General features: G+C 47.6%; 1 protein-coding gene across 16 annotated transcripts in view; it reads left to right on the top strand.

Moving 5' to 3' along the window:
- Window positions 1–7,971: 7,971 nt before the first annotated feature.
- The window catches only part of Camk2g (calcium/calmodulin dependent protein kinase II gamma), a 58,720-nt gene continuing 44,914 nt past the window's right edge, over window positions 7,972–21,777 (top strand). For 15 of the 16 annotated variants that reach the window (XM_076835317.1, XM_076835311.1, XM_076835316.1 and 12 more), the window contains exons 1-2: window positions 7,972–8,150; window positions 9,523–9,617. In XM_076835317.1, coding sequence (XP_076691432.1) covers window positions 8,086–8,150; window positions 9,523–9,617 — 160 coding nt within the window. In that variant the 5' untranslated portion in view covers window positions 7,972–8,085. Of the gene's footprint in view, window positions 8,151–8,545; window positions 9,253–9,522; window positions 9,618–21,777 lie in introns of those variants that run through there. The other variant, XM_076835304.1, reaches the window with a different exon arrangement.

The raw sequence follows: 21,777 nt of genomic DNA, 5'->3' as shown, positions 1-21,777 counted from the left end.
GCTCAGTGGTAGAGTGCTTGCCTAGCATGTGTGGGGCACTGAGTTCGATTCTCAGCACCTCATATACATATATAAAATAAAGATTCATTGACAACTAAAAAAAATTTTAAAAAAACTGTGAGGTAAGTACTATTTTTATCCATATTTTGCATATGAGAGAACTGAGGTACAGAGCAGTCATAAAACTAGCAGATTCCCCGTTAATCAGAGGCAGAAGCAGGATTTGGCTTTAGTGTTCTTCACTTTTATATTATACTGCCTGACAGTTTGATTGATTTGGATTTGGATCATGTTGAATTTGGGTAGACACAGGACATTTAAGTGGAAAGGTCTGGTAGGCAACCACATATGTAGCACAGGTCTGGGACTTAAGAACCTTAGGATCTGGCTTAGACTCCAGAAAGTTGGACAGTGGTCCTTTCTGTCTAGCCTATGTACCATTGGCTGATCTCCAGATTTACAACCTATTTCTCCCCTCTGCCTCCCTTCCCCTTCAGTTCACCTGATCACAAGTCTCCCAAACCCTCAGTATTTCAGGGCCTGACTTTTTTTTTTCCCACTAGTGCTACCTGCTCAACTCCATGTCCAACTGCCAACATCCTTCTTTCATTTCCTCCATTAAGATTTTTCTGATTGTTCCAACTGATTCAATTACTCCCCTTTTAAAAGTCCCATATATTTGCTTTTATCTTCCAAATATTTTATTGAGTACTTACTATATTTTAGTCACTTTAGACACTAGGGATACCAGAATGAATGTAAACAGACATAGACCCTGCCTTTGTGTGGCTTATAGTCACACAGAGATGTACAAAATCACACTTGGGACATGTGTTTTGAAGAAGTAGTGGATGGGAGCTGTCATTACAGAGATTTGATCTGGTCAAGAGGTCAGGGAAAGGTACTTAGAGAAGCAACACTTGAACAAAGAACTAGAGGATAAGCAAAGAGGGTTGTGAATTCAGGTATCTAGATACAAAGATCTGGGGGTTGTCTAATCTTCTCTTGTATTGTTTATTATCATGCTTATCTTCTGGCCCCCATTGACGAAAGTTCCTTTAAAGCAGGGCCTATTTCTGGCCCATCTTTCTATCCTTTATAGAGGTTAGGACTAAAGCTTGGCCAAGGCAGGAAGAAAGTTATCTAAATGGACTGAGGAGACATTGGCTGTTTTTGCAAAAACCCTTAGCAAACCACCTTCAAGCCCCCTGGAGCACTGAGAGGTCATCTTGTGCCCATCTCTTGTACCACCCTCCTTTGTGGTAGCCAAGGAACTGTGTCATTTCTGGCTCCTGGCCTAAATTTATGTCTGTCCTTGATGAAGGAATCTTCTCGCATTGCACTAGGGTTTCAGGTCTCATGCGTTTGTGAACACAGCGGTGGCCTGTCCTTGTGGGACTCCCTGTGAGCTATAGAATTTGGAACCACAGAAGGAATACAAGGGTGATTGTACCAGAACAGTGGGATTTGTTACGGTCTGTAAGCCCTTCTCTCCCACTGCTTCCGCCCCCCACTCTGTTCCTCCCACACCAGCCTTCTTTCCACCCCTCAAATATACTGCAAACATTTTTTATCTCAGCCTTTTGTCACTACTCCTTTCACCATAAATGTTCTTGTTAGGCTCTTCAAAGAGTACTTTTATATCATCATGTAGGCCTACTTAAAAATGTCAGTTTCTGAGGGGAGCCATTCCTGAATACCTCAGCTAAAGGAATTCTCTATGCTCTGCCTCCTCATCATTCCTTATTTGATATTATTTTCTCTGTAGCAGAACTTACACCAGTCTAAAATTACCTCTTTCAGCCAGGCACAGTGAGTGACATACACCTGTAATCCCAATGACTCAATGAGGCAGGAGGATTAAGTTTGAGGCCAGTCTGGGCAATTTAGTGAAAGCCTGTTTCAAAATAAAAATCAAAAGGGCTGGGTATGTAGATCAGAGGTAAAGCTACATACCCAGTGGGCTCAATCCCCATTACCCCCCAAATAAATACATAAATAAATAAAAAGAAGAAAAAGACGGAGGAAGGAAAGAAAGAAAACAAATAACCTCTTTTAGCAGAGTGTGGTAGCATGCGCCTGTAGTCCCAGCTACTAGGGACCCTGATAAGGGAGAATTGCCTGAGCCCAAGAGTTCAAGTCCAGCCTGGGCAACCTAACAAGATCCCCTCTCAAAAAAAAAAAAAAAAAAAAAAAGATCTTTTTCTAGGTTCATTGCCTTCCTATAAGAATATAAGCTGCATAAGGGCAGAAAATTTGCTGGATTTTTTCTTCTGATTTCTGGTAACTGGAAAAGAGGAAGTATTCATAAAATGAATGGATGAATGGATGAATGAATGCCCCCACCCCCAGTATGTGACTGGATACATGCCTTCACTGGGGCTAAATCCACATTGCATTTAAGATTCCAATCTGGAGCCTGGTGCCTTGCCTGTAATCCCAGTGGCTGAAGAGGGGAGTGGGGCAGTGGTGGGGGAGGCAGGAGGATTTTGAGTTCAAAGCCAGTCCTAGAGAGACCCTGTCTCTAAAATTATATATATATAGAGAGAGAGAGATTTTTTTTAATATTTATTTTTTCTTAGTTTTCGGCGGACACAACATCTTTGTTTGTATGTGGTGCTGAGGATCGAACCCGGGCCGCACGCATGCCAGGTGAGCGCACTACCGCTTGAGTCACATTCCCAGCCCAGAGAGATTTTTTTAATATTTATTTTTTAGTTTTCGGTGGACACAACATCTTTATTTTATTTTTATGTGGTGCTGAGGATCAAACCCAGCGCCCCGTGCATGCCAGGCGAGCGCGCTACTGCTTGAGCCACATCCCCAGCCCCTAATAAAATATTTTTTAAAGGGCTGGAGATGAGGCTCAATGGTTAAACACCCCTGGGTTTAATTCTCATACAAAAAAAAAAAAAAAAAAAAAAAAAATCCGGTCTGGATTCCATCAGTGGTATGACTACATCTGAATTTTCCCCAACACCATTACTACCCCCAATATCTCTTTTTGTTCACTTCCTTCCAACAATATTATCTCAGTTCCACTGCCTAGTAGCTATTTGCCGTGAGATAAGTTATTTCACCTTTCTCAGCTTCAGTTTTCCCCTCTGTAAAATGAGGCCGATAGCTCCTTTACTCACAGAATGGTGGCAAGGGCTGAAAGGAATAGTTGATGCAGAGGGCTTAGTGCACAGGCTGTATAAGTAGCAAGCTCTCCCAGTGTGTTAGCTATCCTGATGGTTATTGTCATCTTCACCACACCTCCCTTTGTCATTCACACTGGTTCCCATTCCTGTCCCTCCCTTAAACTTCCCAAAGCACCTCAAGTCTGCCCACCAGGGGGCCCCACATGCCATTCTTCCTGCCTGACTGGTGCTGGCAGCCAGTTACCAGAACTCAACCCTTCCCTTTTGCCTCTATGACAGCTCTGTCACCTCTCCCCACCCCTCCGCCTGATGTTCCACCTCTTCACTCCAAATATCTCATCCTAATGCCCCAAATACTTCATTCATTCTACAAATATTTATTGAGTGCCTACTCTATGCCAGGCTTTATGGCGGTGTTGAGGTTATAAGGGGAAAGATTAAGCGAGGTGCAGTGACGCATGCCTGTTATCCCAGAGACTAGGTAGGCTGAGGCAGGAAGATTGTAAGTTCAAGACCAGCCCCACCAACTAAGCAAGATACAATCTTAAGATAAAAAGGATTGCAGATATAGCTCAATGATACAGAATCCTGGTTCAATTCCCAGTACTTAAAAAAAAGGTAGTGGAGGAGGGAAGGTAGCGTTCGATACCTCCTGCCTTCAAGGAGCACCTATCTATAAGGGAATGACCCAATAGAGGCAGAGGGAGTTCTGACTTGGACTTGTGGGGTGGGAATGACAAGATCAGATTGCCCTTTGGAACCAGCCCTCTTGGCTGGAAAACGGGTTTCACCTCAAGAATGATAGGCAAGCACTCTACCACTGAGATACCCTCACTCAAAATACCCTGGCTTCTCACATTATATGTTCTTACAATTCAACTGAATTTCTGAGCTCAGCTCTTCATCCCTGGTACCTCAGACTCACTTCCACACACCTTACTTCCTCACATCCAATGCTTCAACTCACACCCCACATAGCCTCAGCCTCTCACTCCAAAATCTCAGTTCCCTTTGTCCAAGTCTTCAGGAACTGCATTCCTCACCTCAAATACTTCAGCTCTTCCTCTAAGACATGCCGGTCATTGATTTAATCTGTGGTTCTTAGTACTTTTTCCCCTCTTATGAAAAGGATGGGGAAATACTCCCACAATGGACAGTGACTTGTTTGGGAGTGGTTCTCACTAGGGATGGAGGCTATCAAGTTTTCTGTGTATGGTTGTGATTTAAAGAAGTCCATTTTCAATGCATCTTCCAGATAAGACAGGGGCATCCCTCACTCCCTCTTTGGAGATTGCGTATTTAAATGCTTTTATTTTTCTTTCTCACTCTTTCCTATCCCCAAGATCACATCTCTAGTTTCAAATGCCTTATCACTAATATTTCAGAGTTTCATGGAGAGAGGTCATGATTTTATCACCTCTAATTCTCCAAAACTAGTCACAGAATATAAGAGTTGGAGAGGTTCTCAGAAGCCACTAGTTCAGTGGATTTCAAAATTCTTTTTAGCCAGTGATTCTCATCTTCAACCAAATATTATACGAAACCCCAGTAGATATGCTGGGCAGCAACTGGAGCATAGCCACATAAGCCCTGGGATTCTATGCAATGTGGATTGAAAACCCTTCATGGACTCAAGACTGAATTCCCTTCAAACTGACTTTACAAAATCTCTCAACAAGTGGGTAACTGTTTTCTAATGGCATTATTCCCCCTAGCTTTAAATACCACACTTTGAACTGCTCTATTTTTTTTTTTAGGAGGAGAGAGAGAGAGAGAGAGAGAGAGAGAGAGAGAGAGAGACACAGAGAGAATATATTTTTAATATTTATTTTTCAGTTTTCGGTGGACACAACATCTTTATTTTATTTTATGTGGTGCTGAGGATCGAACCCAGTGCCCCCGTGCATGCCAGGCGAGCGCATTACTGCTTGAGCCACATCTCCAGCCCAGAACTGCTCCATTTTTATTAGATCTGAAGAGTAAGTACCTTCATACTCTAAAATTGCATTCTAAACTTAGAGAGGGAAGGCTCTCATTCAGAAAAAAATGGCATAATTTTGGGGGACTTCAAAGGTCAGAATGAGGGAGGGTCCCAGGGTCCCACCAGTGGGGTATCTCTGGTGATATTCAGGGCATCAATTTTCTGTAGTATTCCCTGTTCCTGGAGTGCTTGCCACAGCTTGATTGCTGGTGCTGCCCAGGGGACTAGCTGCAACCAGAAGAGCACAGCTTGAGGACCCCATGAGGTTGCCATAGATACTGATACGCAGGGATCTGGTGAGCTTGTTATTATTTGTATGTATCTTCCCTCTAATTGCTGTGGGGTAGCTGGAGGTTCTGTGGGTGTTACAGCAATAGGGATCAAGAAGGGTGTGTGTGTGCACACACAGAGGAGTCTGTAGGCTCCAAAGTGCCACATGGACACGTCAGTGTGTGCTGTTGAGAAAGTAGTGAGGGAGGGAGGGGGAAGTGAGGTAGAGATAGAAAGGAAAAAGAGAATGGATTGATTTCCTTCTAATTTTGTAAATTCTAAATTTCCACTTTATTTGTTTTTTTTTCCAAAAGTAAAGGGCAGCACCAAGGACATGGTAGATAGTCGATGAATATTTGTTGAAAGGCAGCTAGTTACAGTAATGTGAGTTATTCCCAAGTTTTCACCCCAATATTGTTCTTATCACTTTTTCTTTTACCCAGGGACTTGATGCAAAGTTCTTTTTTATGGTTACCCTGAAATAGCCAGTGTAGAGCCCTCACCCTCATTGGAGATGATATACCTCTCCTGGCAGGCACAGGAGATTGGCTAGTTATAGTCCTCTTTTTACACTTCCCCCTGGGATACTCTTAGGGGACTCCATGACAGCCCTAGTCTGTACTCGTTCTGACCTCTCTCCACCTTACATGAATGAATATAAAGTTTCAAGTATCAGCGTCTGGAAGTCAGGAACCACATCGCCTTGAGTACCGGGAAGGGCACATTGATGATCAACTGATATGCAGACTCCATTTCTGGAACACAGGCTAGCAGTTACTTTTACCTTGAAGGTGGATGACAGAAACTCAAGACTTACTGGCATCTCCATGTTCACATTGTCATTGCCCTGCCCACGCTGGGACTTGGGACCTGGCTCTCACCCTGGTGCTTTGAGGTAGGAAGTGGCCTTACCCCCACCGCTTTACTTCCTGTTGCCCTGGGGATGGGTGGGGCATAGTGCTCTTCACCTCTACCCTTTCCTTGGTCCTTTATGCCCTCCTTCCAGGCAATAAATTAACGCTTTTACTCTTGGACTCCATTCCCTTCTATTCCCTAATCATCCCAACTGGGCAGTCTTGTTCTCAGAGCAACTCCTTGGGCTATTGGGTAAGGAAAGGAGGGGAATACTCCCTAGGAGCTTTGCTCCACCCACTCCTCCCCCAGGCTGCTTTGGAGGCTGGGACACCTCTCAATTGTCTCCCCTGTTTGCTGACAATAGACACAGGACTCCCCTGTGGGCTTCTTGCTGTAATCAAGTCTAAGCTGCAGCAGTTGGCTGAACTCCATCCTGCCCAGTTGGGGCTGGCCTCTGACTTGGGGTACAGCTGCCTTAGCAGATCAGGAACCTGCCCAGCCTGTTTCTCCTCCATGGAGACAGTTATGTGCCTCTGTGCTACTAATCTGTGATGTTAGGAACTGAGGAAGGGGTGGTAACTCCCTTTACCATTACACAAATATTTACTGAGGGTCTGGGACTGAATATGCAGGGTGAACAAAAAGAGGCCCTGCCCAACTGAAGCCTACAATTTAGTGAGAAGGCAAATATTAAACAAATAACAGCAAACAGTTTTAATTAGATACCAGGTACTATTATAAGTGCTTTATGTGATTTAGCCCATTAAATGCTCACAACTCTGTGAAGATACTATTTTATTACCAGTTCTCAAGGTAACTGAGGCACAGAAAGATGAAGTGACTTGCCGAAGGTCATATAGCTGGCTACTGAGTTACCCAGAAATCCAAGATAGATAGTCAGATGCCAGAGTTCATTCTATAATGTTTTAGCTCTCATACCAGAAAAACGTATCATTACAAAATATGTAAGTGCCATAAAATAAAAGTACAGGATGGCTTACAACAAAATGGAATGTTTTGTCCTTCCTTCTACTTGATCTTTTAGCCACCAAAGACACAAAACCTGTTCAAATCATTCCCCTTTCTTCCCTTTCATTGCTGGCCTGAGTGAGAGTGACACTTGCATCCTTTGCCTCTGGCCTGATCTCCCTGATGAAACCACTCCTGAAGGGTCCCCCACCCCCAATGATGGCAATGATACTTGCACGAGGCTAGACTGTCAGCTCCCTGAGGGAAGACTGACGGCAGCTTCTTCTGTACAGATTGTGGATGTCTCCAGAGTGTGCAGTTTGATACAGTCTTCTTGACCTTGGACGTCTCTCCAGTTGGTGAGAGCCGGGCTGGGGGTTTGGGATCCACGTGTGGAGACTCTCCCAGAAAGCTCAATGGTCCGGACCCATACACCACTTCTAACCCATCCTCGCAGGAATATTTCAGAGCCCTTGCAAGGTCCGGGACTAGCTCATAGAACGCGAACCTTTCAGCTCTGTCGGCCAGCGCTGGTGGTCCAGAGCTGGGACCCCCACCCCAAAAAACATTTCTCTGACACTCCTGGCCCAGCCCCTGCCGCTCCCGGCTCGGGCGGGGCCGGTGACGGGAGGCTCCTCCCCGGGGGCGGTCCGGGGGCCGGGCGGGGGGCCGGCGGGGCTGGGGGCGGGGCGGGCGGGCGGGCGCGGGGGTGTCCCTCCCTCCTTCGCTCTCCCCGGTAAAGTCTCGCGGTGCTGCCGGGCTCAGCCCCGTCTCCTCCTCTTGCTCCCTCGGCCGGGCGGCGGTGACTGTGCACCGACGTCGGCGCGGGCTGCACCGCCGCGTCCGCCCGCCCGCCAGCCAGCCAGCATGGCCACCACCGCCACCTGCACTCGCTTCACTGACGACTACCAGCTCTTCGAGGAGCTTGGCAAGTATGGCCCGCCTGCCGCCCGCTGTCCGCCTTGGCCCCCCACCCTACCCCAGTCGCCCGGGCGCTATGCGGCTCCTCGCCCCGCCCCCCGGCCCTGCACCGGCCGCTGCAGCGCCCCCTCGATCCGCCCCACCCCCAGCCTTTCCCGCGTGCTGACTCCAGGGCCCCCAACCCTCGGCTCCTTGCCCCTCAGCTCCTTCCGCGCTCTGCAGCAGCTGCCCGGGCTGCTGCAACCTGCGCTGCCGCGGGGACTGCAGCCCCCGGACCGCTCCTGGGCGCTCTCCAGCCCCGCCCCTCCTGCACCCTTCAGGCGCCCCCCCCTCCGGACCCCGCCTGCCTACAGTCCTGTCTCCACCCTGCTCAGAGATTCACTCTGCACCCTACCCTTAAGTCCCACGCGCCGGGCACTTTAGACCCTCCCTTAGCCCTGCAGCTCCAACCCCGCTGCGGTGCCCGGGTGTGGGGGGATTTTTGGTGCCCGGCCCCGCCCCCCCGCTAATGCTGCTTCCAGGATCCCAGCCCCGCAGCTGGGCAGTGCTGCAGTACCCCCAGCCCTTCCCCCCATCCCTGCAGTGGTCCCGGGAGCCGCGCGCTGCAGCCGCAGCATCCCCCTCCCCTAGGCACTGAGCTGGCCGCTGCTGCAGCCCTAACCCCCACCACCACCACCCGCGACGCGAAGCCCGGCCACTGCAGCCCCCGCCCTACTCGCCCTCCTAGACGTTTCCAGAGCCCGGGAATGCCAGCTCCCATTTGGCGGGGAACGTAAAGGAAAATATCATGGGGAAGGGGAGCTATTGATGTCAGACTCAGAACTGTGCCCTCTTCCCCAAAGGCTGTCAATTGAGCTGGGTTGAGGTGGGATGAAGCCGGTATGGGAGGGAAGGGTTGAGCTTCACTTTCCCCCTTGGTCGATGGAGATTTCTCTCGGAATCATACTTTCCTTTTAACCTCTCCTTCCTCTACCCTCAACTATTACTGCAGAGAGAAGGGCAGGTTCTCTTTTTCTTTTCTGGTTCTCTTGGCCAGGACTGCAGGGCTATCAGTGAGATGCAGCAGGTGTGTGTTTGAAGCATCGCCCACCAGCTCCTGATGTACAGCCTGAGGTTGGGGCTGTTGCTTTGCCCAGGGACTAGATGAGGGGGTGGGAACCAGGTGGTACTCCACCCACATCTGTTCAGTGTCATGCTGTGGCTTCATCCTTCTGCCTCATGTTGGCTGGTGGTGGTCACTGCACTGGGGTGTGTGTGTGTGTGTGTGTGTGTGTGTGTGTCTAAAGGTCTGCTGGTGAGAGCATCACTGTCCTCAGATTTAAAGTGTGTCTGTGTCACTCTGCCCTGCTCGGTGTCCCAGTTCTTTCCCCCTTCTCCCTCCAGGGGTGCTTTCTCTGTGGTCCGCAGGTGTGTGAAGAAAACCTCCACGCAGGAGTATGCAGCAAAAATCATCAACACCAAGAAGTTGTCAGCCCGAGGTGAGTGTTCTCCATCTTGGTTTCTCCCTGGGGATCCTTCCAGGGCCTTTGACTTCTGCAGGTGCCCTAGGAATTGGGGAGTATGTTTTAGCGCTTAAAAATGAGTTGAAATTTCTGGTGGACTTTGAAGCTAAACAAGGAGTTGTGTGAGGTATTGAAAATGCTTAGGGAGAAAAGAATGAAGAAGATGTAAGAGACATGGGAAACTGGAGTGATCCCTAAAGGCTTAAAGGAGTTTGATCCTAGGGAGTTGGAGGATCTGGGGTGGTGGGTGGCATAGAACAGAGAGCTCTTAATTTGGAGCACTCTTTAGAGTAGTGATGGCCACTGCAGGCCTGTCCTAGTCCCTGTGCCCCGATGGTGACTTTGGGTGGATGCAGTAAATGAGCAGCACTGACAAATCCAGCCTCCCCTACCCACCAGGCGGCAGAACAGACTCCCAAGGGAAGAAAATCTGTAAACATCAGGGGAGGCTGCTACTGGCGAGGGCTTCTCGGGAACAAATCCTGCCAGATGAACTTGATTGCTTTTTTTGATCAAATTACAAAGTTGGTAGTGCAGTAGCAGATGTAGTCTGTCCTGGATGGAGAGTGATGATGCCTCATGGTCTGGAAATCCCAGTGGCCCAGTCTGGGCAGGAGCTGCCTTGCCTTGGGATGTGGGGAGCATAAAGGCCCAAACCTTGGAGCCTCATTTGTGAGATCCTCCCTAGTACCTGAGGCTGAAAGGGTCAGGGCCCATCTTTAACACCTCTAACATATGCTCTGTGAACCTCTTATTGGGTGTTTGCCAAACTTACCTCATCTGATATGTGTAGACCCAGCAATGTGTGAAGCATTCTGCAAATAAGTCTGGTTAGTACAGAGAGGTCAGGTCTCTGAGGGCTGTAGAATGCAGCCCAGGGATAAAGGTTATGAGACTCAGAGAAAGGAATTAGGGCTGGGCAATAGGATGCTGGAAATATATTAGGAACCAGTACAGATGCCCTGGGGAAGATGTGAGCTTTGGCCAATAATGATGCCAGCATCTCTGGGTCTAGAGATGTAATAGATGTCCCAAGCACTCAGAGAAGCTATAAAATTCCACAGAGATGACAGGGGCTTCTGTCATGTTGGCAGTTGTCCTGGGACCTGTTTAGCAGGACTGTGTTTGCCCCCTGGCTGGAGAGTCTCTCCTATCTCTACCAGCAGGGCTTGTTTTGCTGTGCCATCCCTGCCTCTCTCTCTCACTGAGTGCATTGACTGTAAACTTGACTTGTTTATTTTCCTTCTCTCTGGGCACCTTGAGTCCAAGGCAGTAGTTGCTATAGAGATACGTGGGTGGTCAGATGCCCTCCTCCCCTTAGGTAGGGGAGATACGGGGGCTGGGCTCTCTGGCAGATATCCTTTGGCTAAAAATCGAAGGTGCAGGCAGGGCCACCAGGTTGAAGATATGCCCACATATAGCCCAGGTATCAGAAATGGGGATGATGTCTGGAATCTTCAGTCAGTCATGCAGTGCTTTGGTTTCTTTATCTCAACAGTATCCCCTCACCCAAGGGTGAAGTGGGAGAGACAACTGGAAGCTGAAAATCTGGGACATAAGATAGTGATTGTGGTGATTTTATGGAGCCAGCTGCCTTGAGCTTTCATCTTCTACTCCTTCCCTACTCACCTGAACTTCCCTGTGTGATAGCATCCCTTTCCTTTCTTACCTCCTTTCCACTTTTTTCTGTCCTTCCCAACTGGTATCTTTTTTTCCCTGCCCAAACCAGATGAGCTTTAATTTCTGATTTCTTTTTTTCAACTTGAGAAGTGGATTCTTGTGTGAAATCGTATGCTTCAGACAGCAACTCCCCCTCTTTTGAGATGGTTATGCCAAGACTGGGACTCTCTTGTATACCAGGTTAACTTTGGGACAGAGTCTTGTTCCTGACTGATAGACTCAAGTGCCATCAAGAAGAGTTAGGAACGTGCATGCCCGTAGTGTCTGGGGGGTGGGAGAATGGAAGGACGTTGTCTTGTATGTGGAGGCAGCAAGGGGCATGCTAGGCTGGTATGGGCTATATGAACCCCTGGAGCAAGTTGGGCCAAGGTCCTCACTAGGTTGCTGCTGATGGGGTTAGGAAGTGAAGGCTGTGGCTTTCCTTCAGCCTCTCAGTTTACACTGTATATTTTATAAAGGTGCTGGGACTGGGTTTCACTCATCGTTGTCTGTCTGTCTAGGTCTCCATAGGTGTTAGATTTCTGTGTCTGGGAATGTCATGGGCCCACCAGGGTGGCCTGTGAAGGTCTGAAGGGGCTTACTCTGTTTGCTGGGACTCCTTGCTGGATTGCTGTCTTATTTGTGATTTTCTGTGCTGCAAACTGAAAGGAGAGAAAGAGGGCAAAAAGCTGCTTCTCCTTGGCACTCATGGTGAGGTGGCCCAGGAGGCCTGGGGAGAAATCACTTAGTCTTCTGGGGGTCAGATATGGATGGGAAGCCTTCTTGTGGGTTGTCATTCCTTGTCATTGTAGCCTCCAGCGCCCACATTGGTGGCTGGGTTGCCAGGTAGGGAATTCACATGGATGTTCTTTGAGCACCTTTTTGTTTGTGGGCCTCTCTACCTAGTCATTGATAGTCACATAATGTCATTCCATTTGCTTTAAACCAGCAATAGGTGTGGAGATGGGGCTCTTACCAGAGCCCGTGGTTCCTAGCTTGGCTCTGCTAGGCCGAAGGAGGCATTTAAATAGGCTTGGATGCAGGAGCTAGTGGGCCAGGTGATGGCAATGATAAATCGTTATTTTAAGATTTAAGAGCATCCTCCCCACGAAGGAGCCTGAGCCCTTATGTCTTTTTTATTTTTAAATCTTCATATTCCCTTCTTATCTTTATTCATATGCATACAGATTTTCACCTCGTGGAGCATAACATTTTATATCCTGTTCTCTTCACTTGTATCCAAAGCATTTTTCCCATATTGCTACAGTTGAAGGGCAAATGGTCTTTTTTTTTCTTCTGCATGCCTTAGGATTTATCCTTGGAACAATTAGCATCATAAAAAAACTTCTGTATTGGACCATTTATCTGGATTCCAGTTGCTTTCACTAAGATGGGTACTGGGAGTAATGCCCTTGGCCTTAATGAGAGATGCTACCAGAAACAGTGTTATGAAATCTGTTACCGCACTTGCTGTATTTATTTATTTATTTAATCTGTAAACCCTATGTGAAGAAATTTCTATTGAAGCTACTTTGTAAGAAAAGTTCTCCTCTTTGTGAGGACCTGAGGAGGTGAGGCAAGGGACTTTATCTGTTTTGTAATTTTTGTGTAGATGAGCACTAGCAAAGTGACTGATACACACTCAGTATACATATTAAATGAATGGATCAAGAAGCCTAACCAATCATGGTTACATTTTGGCTTTGAGTCCTGGGAAACTCAAAGTCAAGTTGCTGGAGCCCTTGTTCCCTGGTGCTGGCTTGGGTTCCCCCTTTCTGATCCAGAGAACCAGTCTGCTGCTGGAGGAGAGGACAGATGAGGATAAATACCTGTGCTTGGGACAGGAGAGATGTAGGAAGTCAGTGTAGCTTATGGCTTCTCTTTTCTTCTTGTTAATGGTCTTATAGGACTACTATTGGGACCGTCTCTGAGCACTGACTGTCAATGTTAGTGTGTCTAATGGTCACCTTGAGTATTGATTTAAAATGCTGCTTCCTAGGTTTTGTCCATAGAGCTTCGGCTTCAGGAAGTCTGGGGTGAGGTCCCAGAAACTGCATTTTTAACACAGGCTCCAACAAATTTCATTTGGTAGTTCATGAGCCACTCTTTAAAAAATGCCATCCAAAATCAGCAGCAGCAGTGACAATTGCTCTTGATATACTCCTAGGATTCACCAGCCACACCTGGGGCTAGCCTTCTCCAGGTGGTGTCTCTTCCAGTATGTGGCCAACTGTGCATTAGGGGCCTCATTTTGGGCCCCCAGATTGGGATGTCAGTCTGCATCTGAGGCTGTAGCAGGTTGAGTGATTGGTGTTGTGGCATGTTGGCCACCAGAAGGGTAAAGGCTGTCCCTTTCTGGGTCCAACTGGCCCTGGGGACTGAAATGGGATCCCCTTGGATGGTGCCAGCTGGAAGTCCCCACCCCCTTGGTGTTGGCCTGAGTAGCCCCCATGACATTTGTGTCCCCTGTGGTATCTCCAAGTGATACTTTCCTGTTAAGGATCTGGGTGAAATGAGGGGAAGAGGAGGGAGGGTGATGTGGCAATGGAAGGAGGGGAAGAAGGAGGAGGAGACTTTGTGCTATACTGGAATACCAGGACTCAAGGAAGCATTGAGAGATTGTGTGCAAAACCATGTTTTCTTATTGAGGATAAAATAGGCTGGTTTCTGTTAACAGAGAAATACCATCCTTCATATAAGTGAACTCTGACTTCTCTCGTACCTGCCATGGATGAGAGTGCAAGCTAGAGGTCCCTTCTCTGTGCCAAGCCTTCTGCTGGGCCAGTTTCATTGTACAGTCATGATTTAGTCATACAGCCTGTCACCCCGCCCTCCTACCCACCTCCTCAGTGGGACTTGCGGTGCTGTATCGGGGTGGAGATGGAGGTTGGAAAGCAGGCCCTATCCCATAGGCAAGGCTCTTGCTTTTCTTCCTGTTGTTTGCTTTCGTCCCTTGTCATACCCTCGTCAAAAGCCGTGCTGAAACCCTAGAGGTGAGTGGCTGACCCCATTCTCTGATGAGGCTGGAGATAGGGAAGGGGGGTGGTGTTGGGACCAGCTCTTGCCACCATCTCTGTGCTTGCTGCTTTCTGAACAGCTTTGGCAGGCTGACTAGGGCCTGATCCCATGGGTGCCAAAAGGGTGGTGACAGGAAGAGATGGACACTTCGCACCTCTTGAGTGCCTCTCTGCAGAGGCCCTTTGTCACCTACTCATGGCCAGACAGCTCTGTCCTGGGACCATTGGGGAAACCAAGGCATAAAAGATTTGTTTGGGGTTTATGTTAGGTTTTGTTTTTGAGTTGTAGGTATGCCCATGATTTTGCTGGTGCCCAGACCCCAACAACCTCAAACAGCTTGGCCTTCACTGCCCCCGGAGCTGTTCCCTTTCAAACACAGGTTCTGGGTACTTTGTTCCTGTAGTGAACCCTGGTGTTACCACACTCCTCTCCATCTAGGCCCAGAGCTCTAAGCCCAGTGGAGCAAATCCCTCATTATTGCTGGCTGAGGCCCTGCTCTCATCTGTACCCACATTTTTGGACTCTGTGGTGGGGACATTTCCAACCACTCCCCCCCAACACCATCTCTGCTTCCTGGGCCCTCTCATCATCAGCAGCAGCAGCTTTCCATCTGCTCCCCTCTTTTCTCCTCCCTCTCTTTCCCCTCCCCCTCTGCTTGCTGCTGCCCTGGGAGGAGCTATTTTTAGGGGCTGCTTCCTGGGATGTTTTACTTGGGGCTGGTTACCATGAAGGAAATGTCACCAAAACAGTGGGCAAAGGCTGCAGGCACCAGGATCCATGCCGGGGGGAACAGAGAACTCAGCACTGACCCTGTTCTGGCCCTTGAAAGTGGCCAGTGTCCATAGGCAGAGCCTTGCCTTCTTGGGGCTTGCGAGTGACCCCATGGGGATTTTCTTCGTCAGAGCTGGTTTGGCACTTGAACTGTGGGGCACGTCTTGGCGCCTCTTGCCTTTCCCTTCTTAGAGCTTCCCTTGTCTTGAGGTCCAAGGCCATGGTGGGGCTCAGGTCTTTGCATTGCCTGGTTGAAACTCTTGAAGTTAGGGCTGAAGGCAGGAGGTGCAGAGCCTTGGCGTTCACATGGGCACGTTTCATTCCCTGAGCTGGATTCGTAGCACCTGTCTATTCCCCAGTGTTTGGGAGTAAAGGAATTAAGAAACCATGATCTCTGCTCATATATGACTGGTAGGTTTTGCTTTTAATTGAAGATTCTTTGCACCTTTTGAGTGAGAATCAAAGAGGAAGGGATGTGGTGTTGCAGTGTCAGGGGGAGGTCAGTGGGATTGTGGCTTGGGATTCCCACTGGTCAGTGCCCAAGGCCCAGAGCTGTTTATAAACAGCTGGGGAAGGTGGATTATGACACCAAATCCCTGTGCTGCCCTGTTTCTGCTCCTCAAAGTGAAGCCCAACACAGCCAGATGGGGCTTCTGTTATTTGACTAAGAGGTGGTGGGACACACGGGAGGGCATCAAGATGAGGCCACCTCCCGCCATCCAGTGTCTGAAATTGACAGGGCTGCTGAAAGTTTCTTACAATCTGTGTTGGAGTCATAGGCACTCATCTGTGAAATACCCTTTGTAAAGTGAAGGGTGTTTTGAGATTGGAACTCAGGGAGAGTCCTCGTAGCCAGAATATGACCATATGTCCTTTTCTACTTACAGAGGGTTGTACGTTTAGGTGGCAGCAAAGTTCTTAGTTGAAGCCAGTACTTGCATTTGTGCTCTTAGAGAAATGTCACTGAATCAGTGGGCCGGTCCCTGGCAGGGCCATGGAGAATTGGTAGCCAGCCCTCCCTGCCCCCCCATCCTGGAGACGGGGGAAGGGAAGCACATTTGGAGTAGGTTTCTCTCTTGGTGCCCAAGTGGTGAAACCGTTTTAAGGCTCTGTGCTCCCCTTTGCTACATGCTGTCACCTCACTAACTGCTTCCTCTTTTTTGCCTCCTTTGGTGCATCAGGTCACTCCTTATTGTCCTTCCTATGAAATTACAGCATCTTAGACCAAGTCTTGAAGCACTTGGGCAGAAGGTGGGAGAGGCAGGGTTTCCAGGGATCCTGGTTTCCCCCTGCTGTGGGTGGGCTATTGGGAACGGCCCAAGCAGGGCTTGGAGGACCAGAATAGGTGCCTGATAAGCTGCTTCTGCTTTCTGCTCCTGTTACCACCTCTGATCTTGTGGGGGGAACCTTGCAGAGGGCTGTGGTTGGAGCTGGGCTGAAGGCCGGCAAGGGTGGGTCTCCATGGCAGTAGCATACAGGCAGGCAGGAAGTGGCCCTGTGCAAAGCGGGAAGTGGCTGTTGTCAAACAGGAAGAGGGGGCTGGGCTGTGGGAGGGGATAGGGTAGAGCCTGGTAGAAAGGTGGGTGGGAGGAGGGTCAGCCTGAGAAGATCCTAGCTGCTCCCTAATGGTCACTGGAAGGTGGAATGTCTCAAGGGAGGAGGCTGCCTTTGTGGCAGGAACATCGGTTGATGTATCATCACCTTGGGATACTCAGCCAGGGCCTATTCCCATCACTGTGGACCAAATCCCTGTGCTGCCCTGTTTCTGTTAGTGTCTGTTAGTGGTCTCTCCCCTTTTGGGAATGCTCTGTTTAGCCAGTATGCCCTTGGACTTGGGAAGGATGCTTTCTACAAATCATTACTTGTTCCTGTGGGGAGGAGCATTCTGCTTTTTCTCAGCCATGGACCACCCCTGGAAGTGACTATAGGACAGGAAATATGAGGGAAAGAGAGAAGCTGGGGTGATAGCCAGACTGTGTATGGTATAAGGACACTGGGAGAATGTGGTGGTCAGAAACCATGTGGCTCTAAGCAGAGTGCTTCAAGATGCAGGGCACCACTGCCAGTGAGGCTGAGGAAATAGAGGGATCCACTGGCCAGGTGCTTCATGGGGTGGTCCTCTCTCTGAGGAGTTCCTGTTGCTCACCTTCACCTTTAGGCTATAGATATGGGCAGGCTGCATGCCCAGATGATGATGGAAGGTCTCACAGGAAGCCCCCCAAATAGGTCAGAGGACTCAAGTGGCATATTTTAGACCCTGCATTTGCCCAGGCAGAGGGGAAGGTGGGTATTTCTCTCTTCTCTGACAGTAGCAGAGGTGACCACATGCAAATGACCATATGCTTGGCTGAGGAGATCTTGTCCTCTTTATAACTAGGCCCTGGGAGAGAGGCTCTTACTATGTACCAGACACTATGTTAAGTACTCTATCCATATTGCCTCATTTAAACCTCAGATATTACTGTCTCCATTTTAGAAGTAGGACCTCCTCCCCAAGATACATGCCTGGCCAGTATGCCCTTGAACTTGGGAAGGATGACCATATGTCCTATGACATCTCCTAATCAAGAGTCACCTCCTGGCTGAGGCTTCCTGACCACCCTATTTAAACTTTCTCCCTTCCTTGTTTTACTTTTCTGTGTGGCACTTGCTGTTACCTCTAACAAGCTTTTGAGTTTCTTATTGTCTGTCCCTCTCCTTCCCCAGCTCCACTAAAATGTAAACTCTATGAGAGCAGGGATTTTTGTTTAGTTTGCTCCCAACTCTTTCCCTGCATCTAGAACAGTGATTGTCACATGGTAGGCCTCAATAAATAAATTTTGAAGGAATGAGTGAGGCTCAGATGCATTTAATGACTTGCTGAATGTGGCAGTGCTGGACTCAATCCAGGGCTGTCTGACTCCAAAGCCAATGTGTTAATTGCTGTACTCCATGGCTTAGAATCAGTGAAAGGACCTAGGCACAGCCCTGGGGTTAAGAGAAGACCTTGAAGTAAGGATTTGAATTAAGAGGCTGATAGTGACCCTCTGCACCCTGGGAAGCTCCTTCGAGGAGTTGAGAGCCTGGGCCCAAGTTTGTGTCTGCTGTCTCTAATCTGAGTCACTGCACTGGTAAAGCCAAAGCACCCTTCCTTATTTTTAGTGCTATTACTGTTATAGTACTATAACCATTAGCTAGTAAGAGACTTAAGGGAAGAGATAAACGTTAATCTTCTGGGCCTTTTCCTCAGCTGCCACCTCTACATTGCAAGATGCTGGTTTCTCATTCCTATCTGGGCAGCCAAGCCCAAGATTTGTGCATCAGAGGTGGTAAGGTGAATGGTTAGAGACAGGGCCAGTGCATCTGTAGGTTAGGGACTGCCTAGCTTGGAACCTCTGTCTCAAGCCTGGGACTGGGAGGAATGTGAGGTTGCTCCAACATCTGGCCAGATTGGGAAAAAGCAAGCTTCCCCAAGCCATCAAGCAAAGCTATCGTTGCTTCCTTGAGTGCCCTTGCTTATAGGACTCCCTAGTCATATCCCTTTACCTGGGACCAAGGGATACCAAGTAATGGGTATTGGGTGTTACCTGGGGTTCTCCTAGATACATCCTGGTCAGTGGACATGTGGAACCTGAGGATAGGAAGGAAGGCATGACCCAGATCTTTGGGCAGCTGGGATGGATTAGCTGGGCAGCAGGAACTAATCTCTGCCTGTTCCCACCTCCTTTCACAAAGCACAGCTATCACTAGAGGGAAAGTGGAGGACAAAGCTGGAGGTGGTTGGTGAAACAACAAATATGAACTCCTTCTAGACTATAATCCTTACATTATCTTAAACCAACAGGCCAGGGTTCTATCCCTTTTCTGCTGTGGAACCTTAGATAAGTTATTAACTTTTCTGGGCCTCAGTTTCATCACAGCAATCTATGATGGGAGGCAGTTATAGCACCTACCTGCTGGGGTGGTTGTGAAGGTCATAGGAGGCTTTACAGAGGCGTGCTGCTGTTTAGGGGAAACTTATTAATGGCTTATGTCTAGAATTTTCCATGTGATATTTTTGGGTGTAGAGAAACCCCTACCAAGAAATATAGGAATTGCTTGGCTTGGGGAATCAGGTTGCATTGGACTCAGTCCCCCAGAACCTAAAGTCTTTACTTGATATTCTCACTTTTTCTTATTCTGTCATTCCAGACTAGGTCCATATTACCTCCATCCATTTCCTGTCTGTGTTACCTTGAGTAGGTTATTTTATCTTGTTAAGCCTCAGTTTCCTCATTTGTAGTGTAATAGAGCTAATCAGATGGCCCACTTCACAGAGTTTCTGTGAGGATGAAATGTGATAATCTTGGCCTTTGCCTAACATGTGATAAATGCTTTGTGAGTGATAGTTATTACTGATGCTATTGTTATTAATAAGTCCTTATTGAGTCCCTGTTTATGGAAAGAACTCTAGGAAGTACTATTTAGAAAGATCCCCACTCCTTTGAAGAACTTGTGACCAAAACCATTGTGGGCTGGGGATGTGGCTCAAGCAGTAATGCTCTCGCCTGGCATGCGCGGGGCGCTGGGTTCGATCCTCAGCACCACATAAAAATAAGATAAAGATGTTGTATCCACCGAAAACTGAAAAATAAATATTAAAAAATTCTCTCTGTCTCTCTCCTTCCTCTCTCTTCTCTCCTCTCTCTCTCTCTCTTAAAAAAAAAAAGAAAAGAAAAGAAAAAGATAACTGTTGTACTATGTGATGTGAGAATCATGAGAAGCACATTGGGAAGCTGAGGGGTAGCCAGAGGTGGGAGAAGTCACAGTCTACTAAGAGGAGCAGGGAAGACTATAAAAGAGGTGCCTGGCAGATTCCAGTAGTCAGAGAGAAATAAAGTAGGGAGGCTCCTAGGCCTCCTAGCTCAGAGCAGCATTTTCTCTACTTCCTGGAGCTCTGCCTTCCTGTGGAAGGAATTGACCCATGCAACTCACTTGGATCTGAGGACTTGCGGATTCTGGTCATTTCCTAACAATAGAGTAATCCCAAAGGCTGAGTGTGAAGAAGTCAGAGCTCACATCAGTAGGTGACCAGGAGGATCCTGGGGGGAAGCAGAACTTGTGCTTTGGTTTCTCCTTCTATAAAATGAACATCATAGACTGGGGTTGTAGCTCAGTGGTAGAGCACTTGCCTAGCAAGGGTGAGGCACTGGATTTGATCTTCAGCACCACATTAAAAATAAATAAATAAAATAAAGGTATTGTGTCCTACAACTAAAAAATAATTTTTTAAATGGGCATCATAATATGAGGATAAATTGCAAGATGTGTCTGACATAGAAGTGAGCTGACTAAATATTTGTTGTTATTATTTTAAATCACATTATCTTAATCATCAACATCTTCATTGTCAGGATCGTTGTGTTTTGGCATTACCATGAAGACTACATAAGAAAATATATGCCGAATTCCTGGCATAGTGTCTGGTCGTGTATTAGGTTCAGTATGACTTTAGCTATTACACTAGTCTCCCCTCATCCTTGGTTTGGCTTTCCACAGTTTCAGTTACTTGTGGTCAACCATGGTCCAAAAATATTACATGGAAAATTCTAGAAAAATTAACAACTAATAAATTTTAAATTGCATGCTGAGTAGTATGATGAAATCTCTTGCCATCCTGCTCCATCCCACCTGGGATGTGAATCACTTCTTTGTCCAGCTTCTCCATGCTGTATAAACTCCCTACCTGTTAGTCATTTAGTGGCCTTCTTGGTTATCAGACTGACTGACTTGTCACAGTATCACAGTGCTTTTATGTAGGATTTAATATCCTCCACAGTTTCATGCATATACTGGGGGTGTTGGAAGGTATCCTCCTCAGATAAGGGGATACTACTTAGTATTTCTTCTTCTTTTTGGGGGGTGGGGGTGGTAGTAGAGATTGAACCCAGGAGTACTTTACCACTGAGCTACATCCCCAGCCCTTTTTATTGTTTAAAAAGAATGATATAGGGCAGGGGTTGTGGCTAAGTGGTAGAGTACTCGCCTAGCATGCATGAAGCACTGGGTTTGGTCCTTGGCACCACATAAAAATAAAAAATAAAGATACTGTGCCCACCTAAAACTAGAAACTAAAAAAATAATATAAAATAAAAAATAAAAAGAGTGATATAGGGTCTTGTTAAATTGCCCAGGCTGGACTTGATCTTGTGATCCTCTTGCCTCAGCCTCCCAGGTTGCTAGGATTACAGGTGTGTGCCACTACACCCAGCTGTGTAAATACTACTACTACTTCTTCTTTTTTTTTTTTTTTTTTTTGGTACTCGAGATTGAACCTAAGGGTGCTTAATCACTTAGCCATCCCAAATCTCACTGAGTTGCTTAGGGCATCGCTAATTTGTTGGGACTGGTCTCAAATTCACAATTCTCCTGCCTCAGCCTCCCAAATCACTGGGATTACAGGCATGCACCATTACACCTGGCCTGTGTTAGTACTTCTAACAAGAAAGAGATTCTCAATATCCTGGTATTTTAGAGGAAAGAGTACCAGGACTGGGGATGTGGCTCAAGCGGTAGTGCGCTCACCTGGCATGTGTGCGGCCCAGGTTCGATCCTCAGCACCACATACAAACAAAGATGTTGTGTCCGCCAAATACTAAAAAAAAAAAAAAAAAAAAATTCTCTCTCTCTCTCTCTCTCTCTCTCTCTCTCTCTCAAAAAATTAAAAAAA

This window comes from Callospermophilus lateralis, chromosome 15 (assembly GCF_048772815.1).
Source record: "Callospermophilus lateralis isolate mCalLat2 chromosome 15, mCalLat2.hap1, whole genome shotgun sequence".
In the NCBI taxonomy this organism is placed as follows: Eukaryota; Metazoa; Chordata; class Mammalia; order Rodentia; family Sciuridae; genus Callospermophilus; species Callospermophilus lateralis.
The sequence above is the reverse complement of the archived record's forward strand: the minus strand, read 5'-3'. Positions and strand labels throughout refer to the sequence as shown.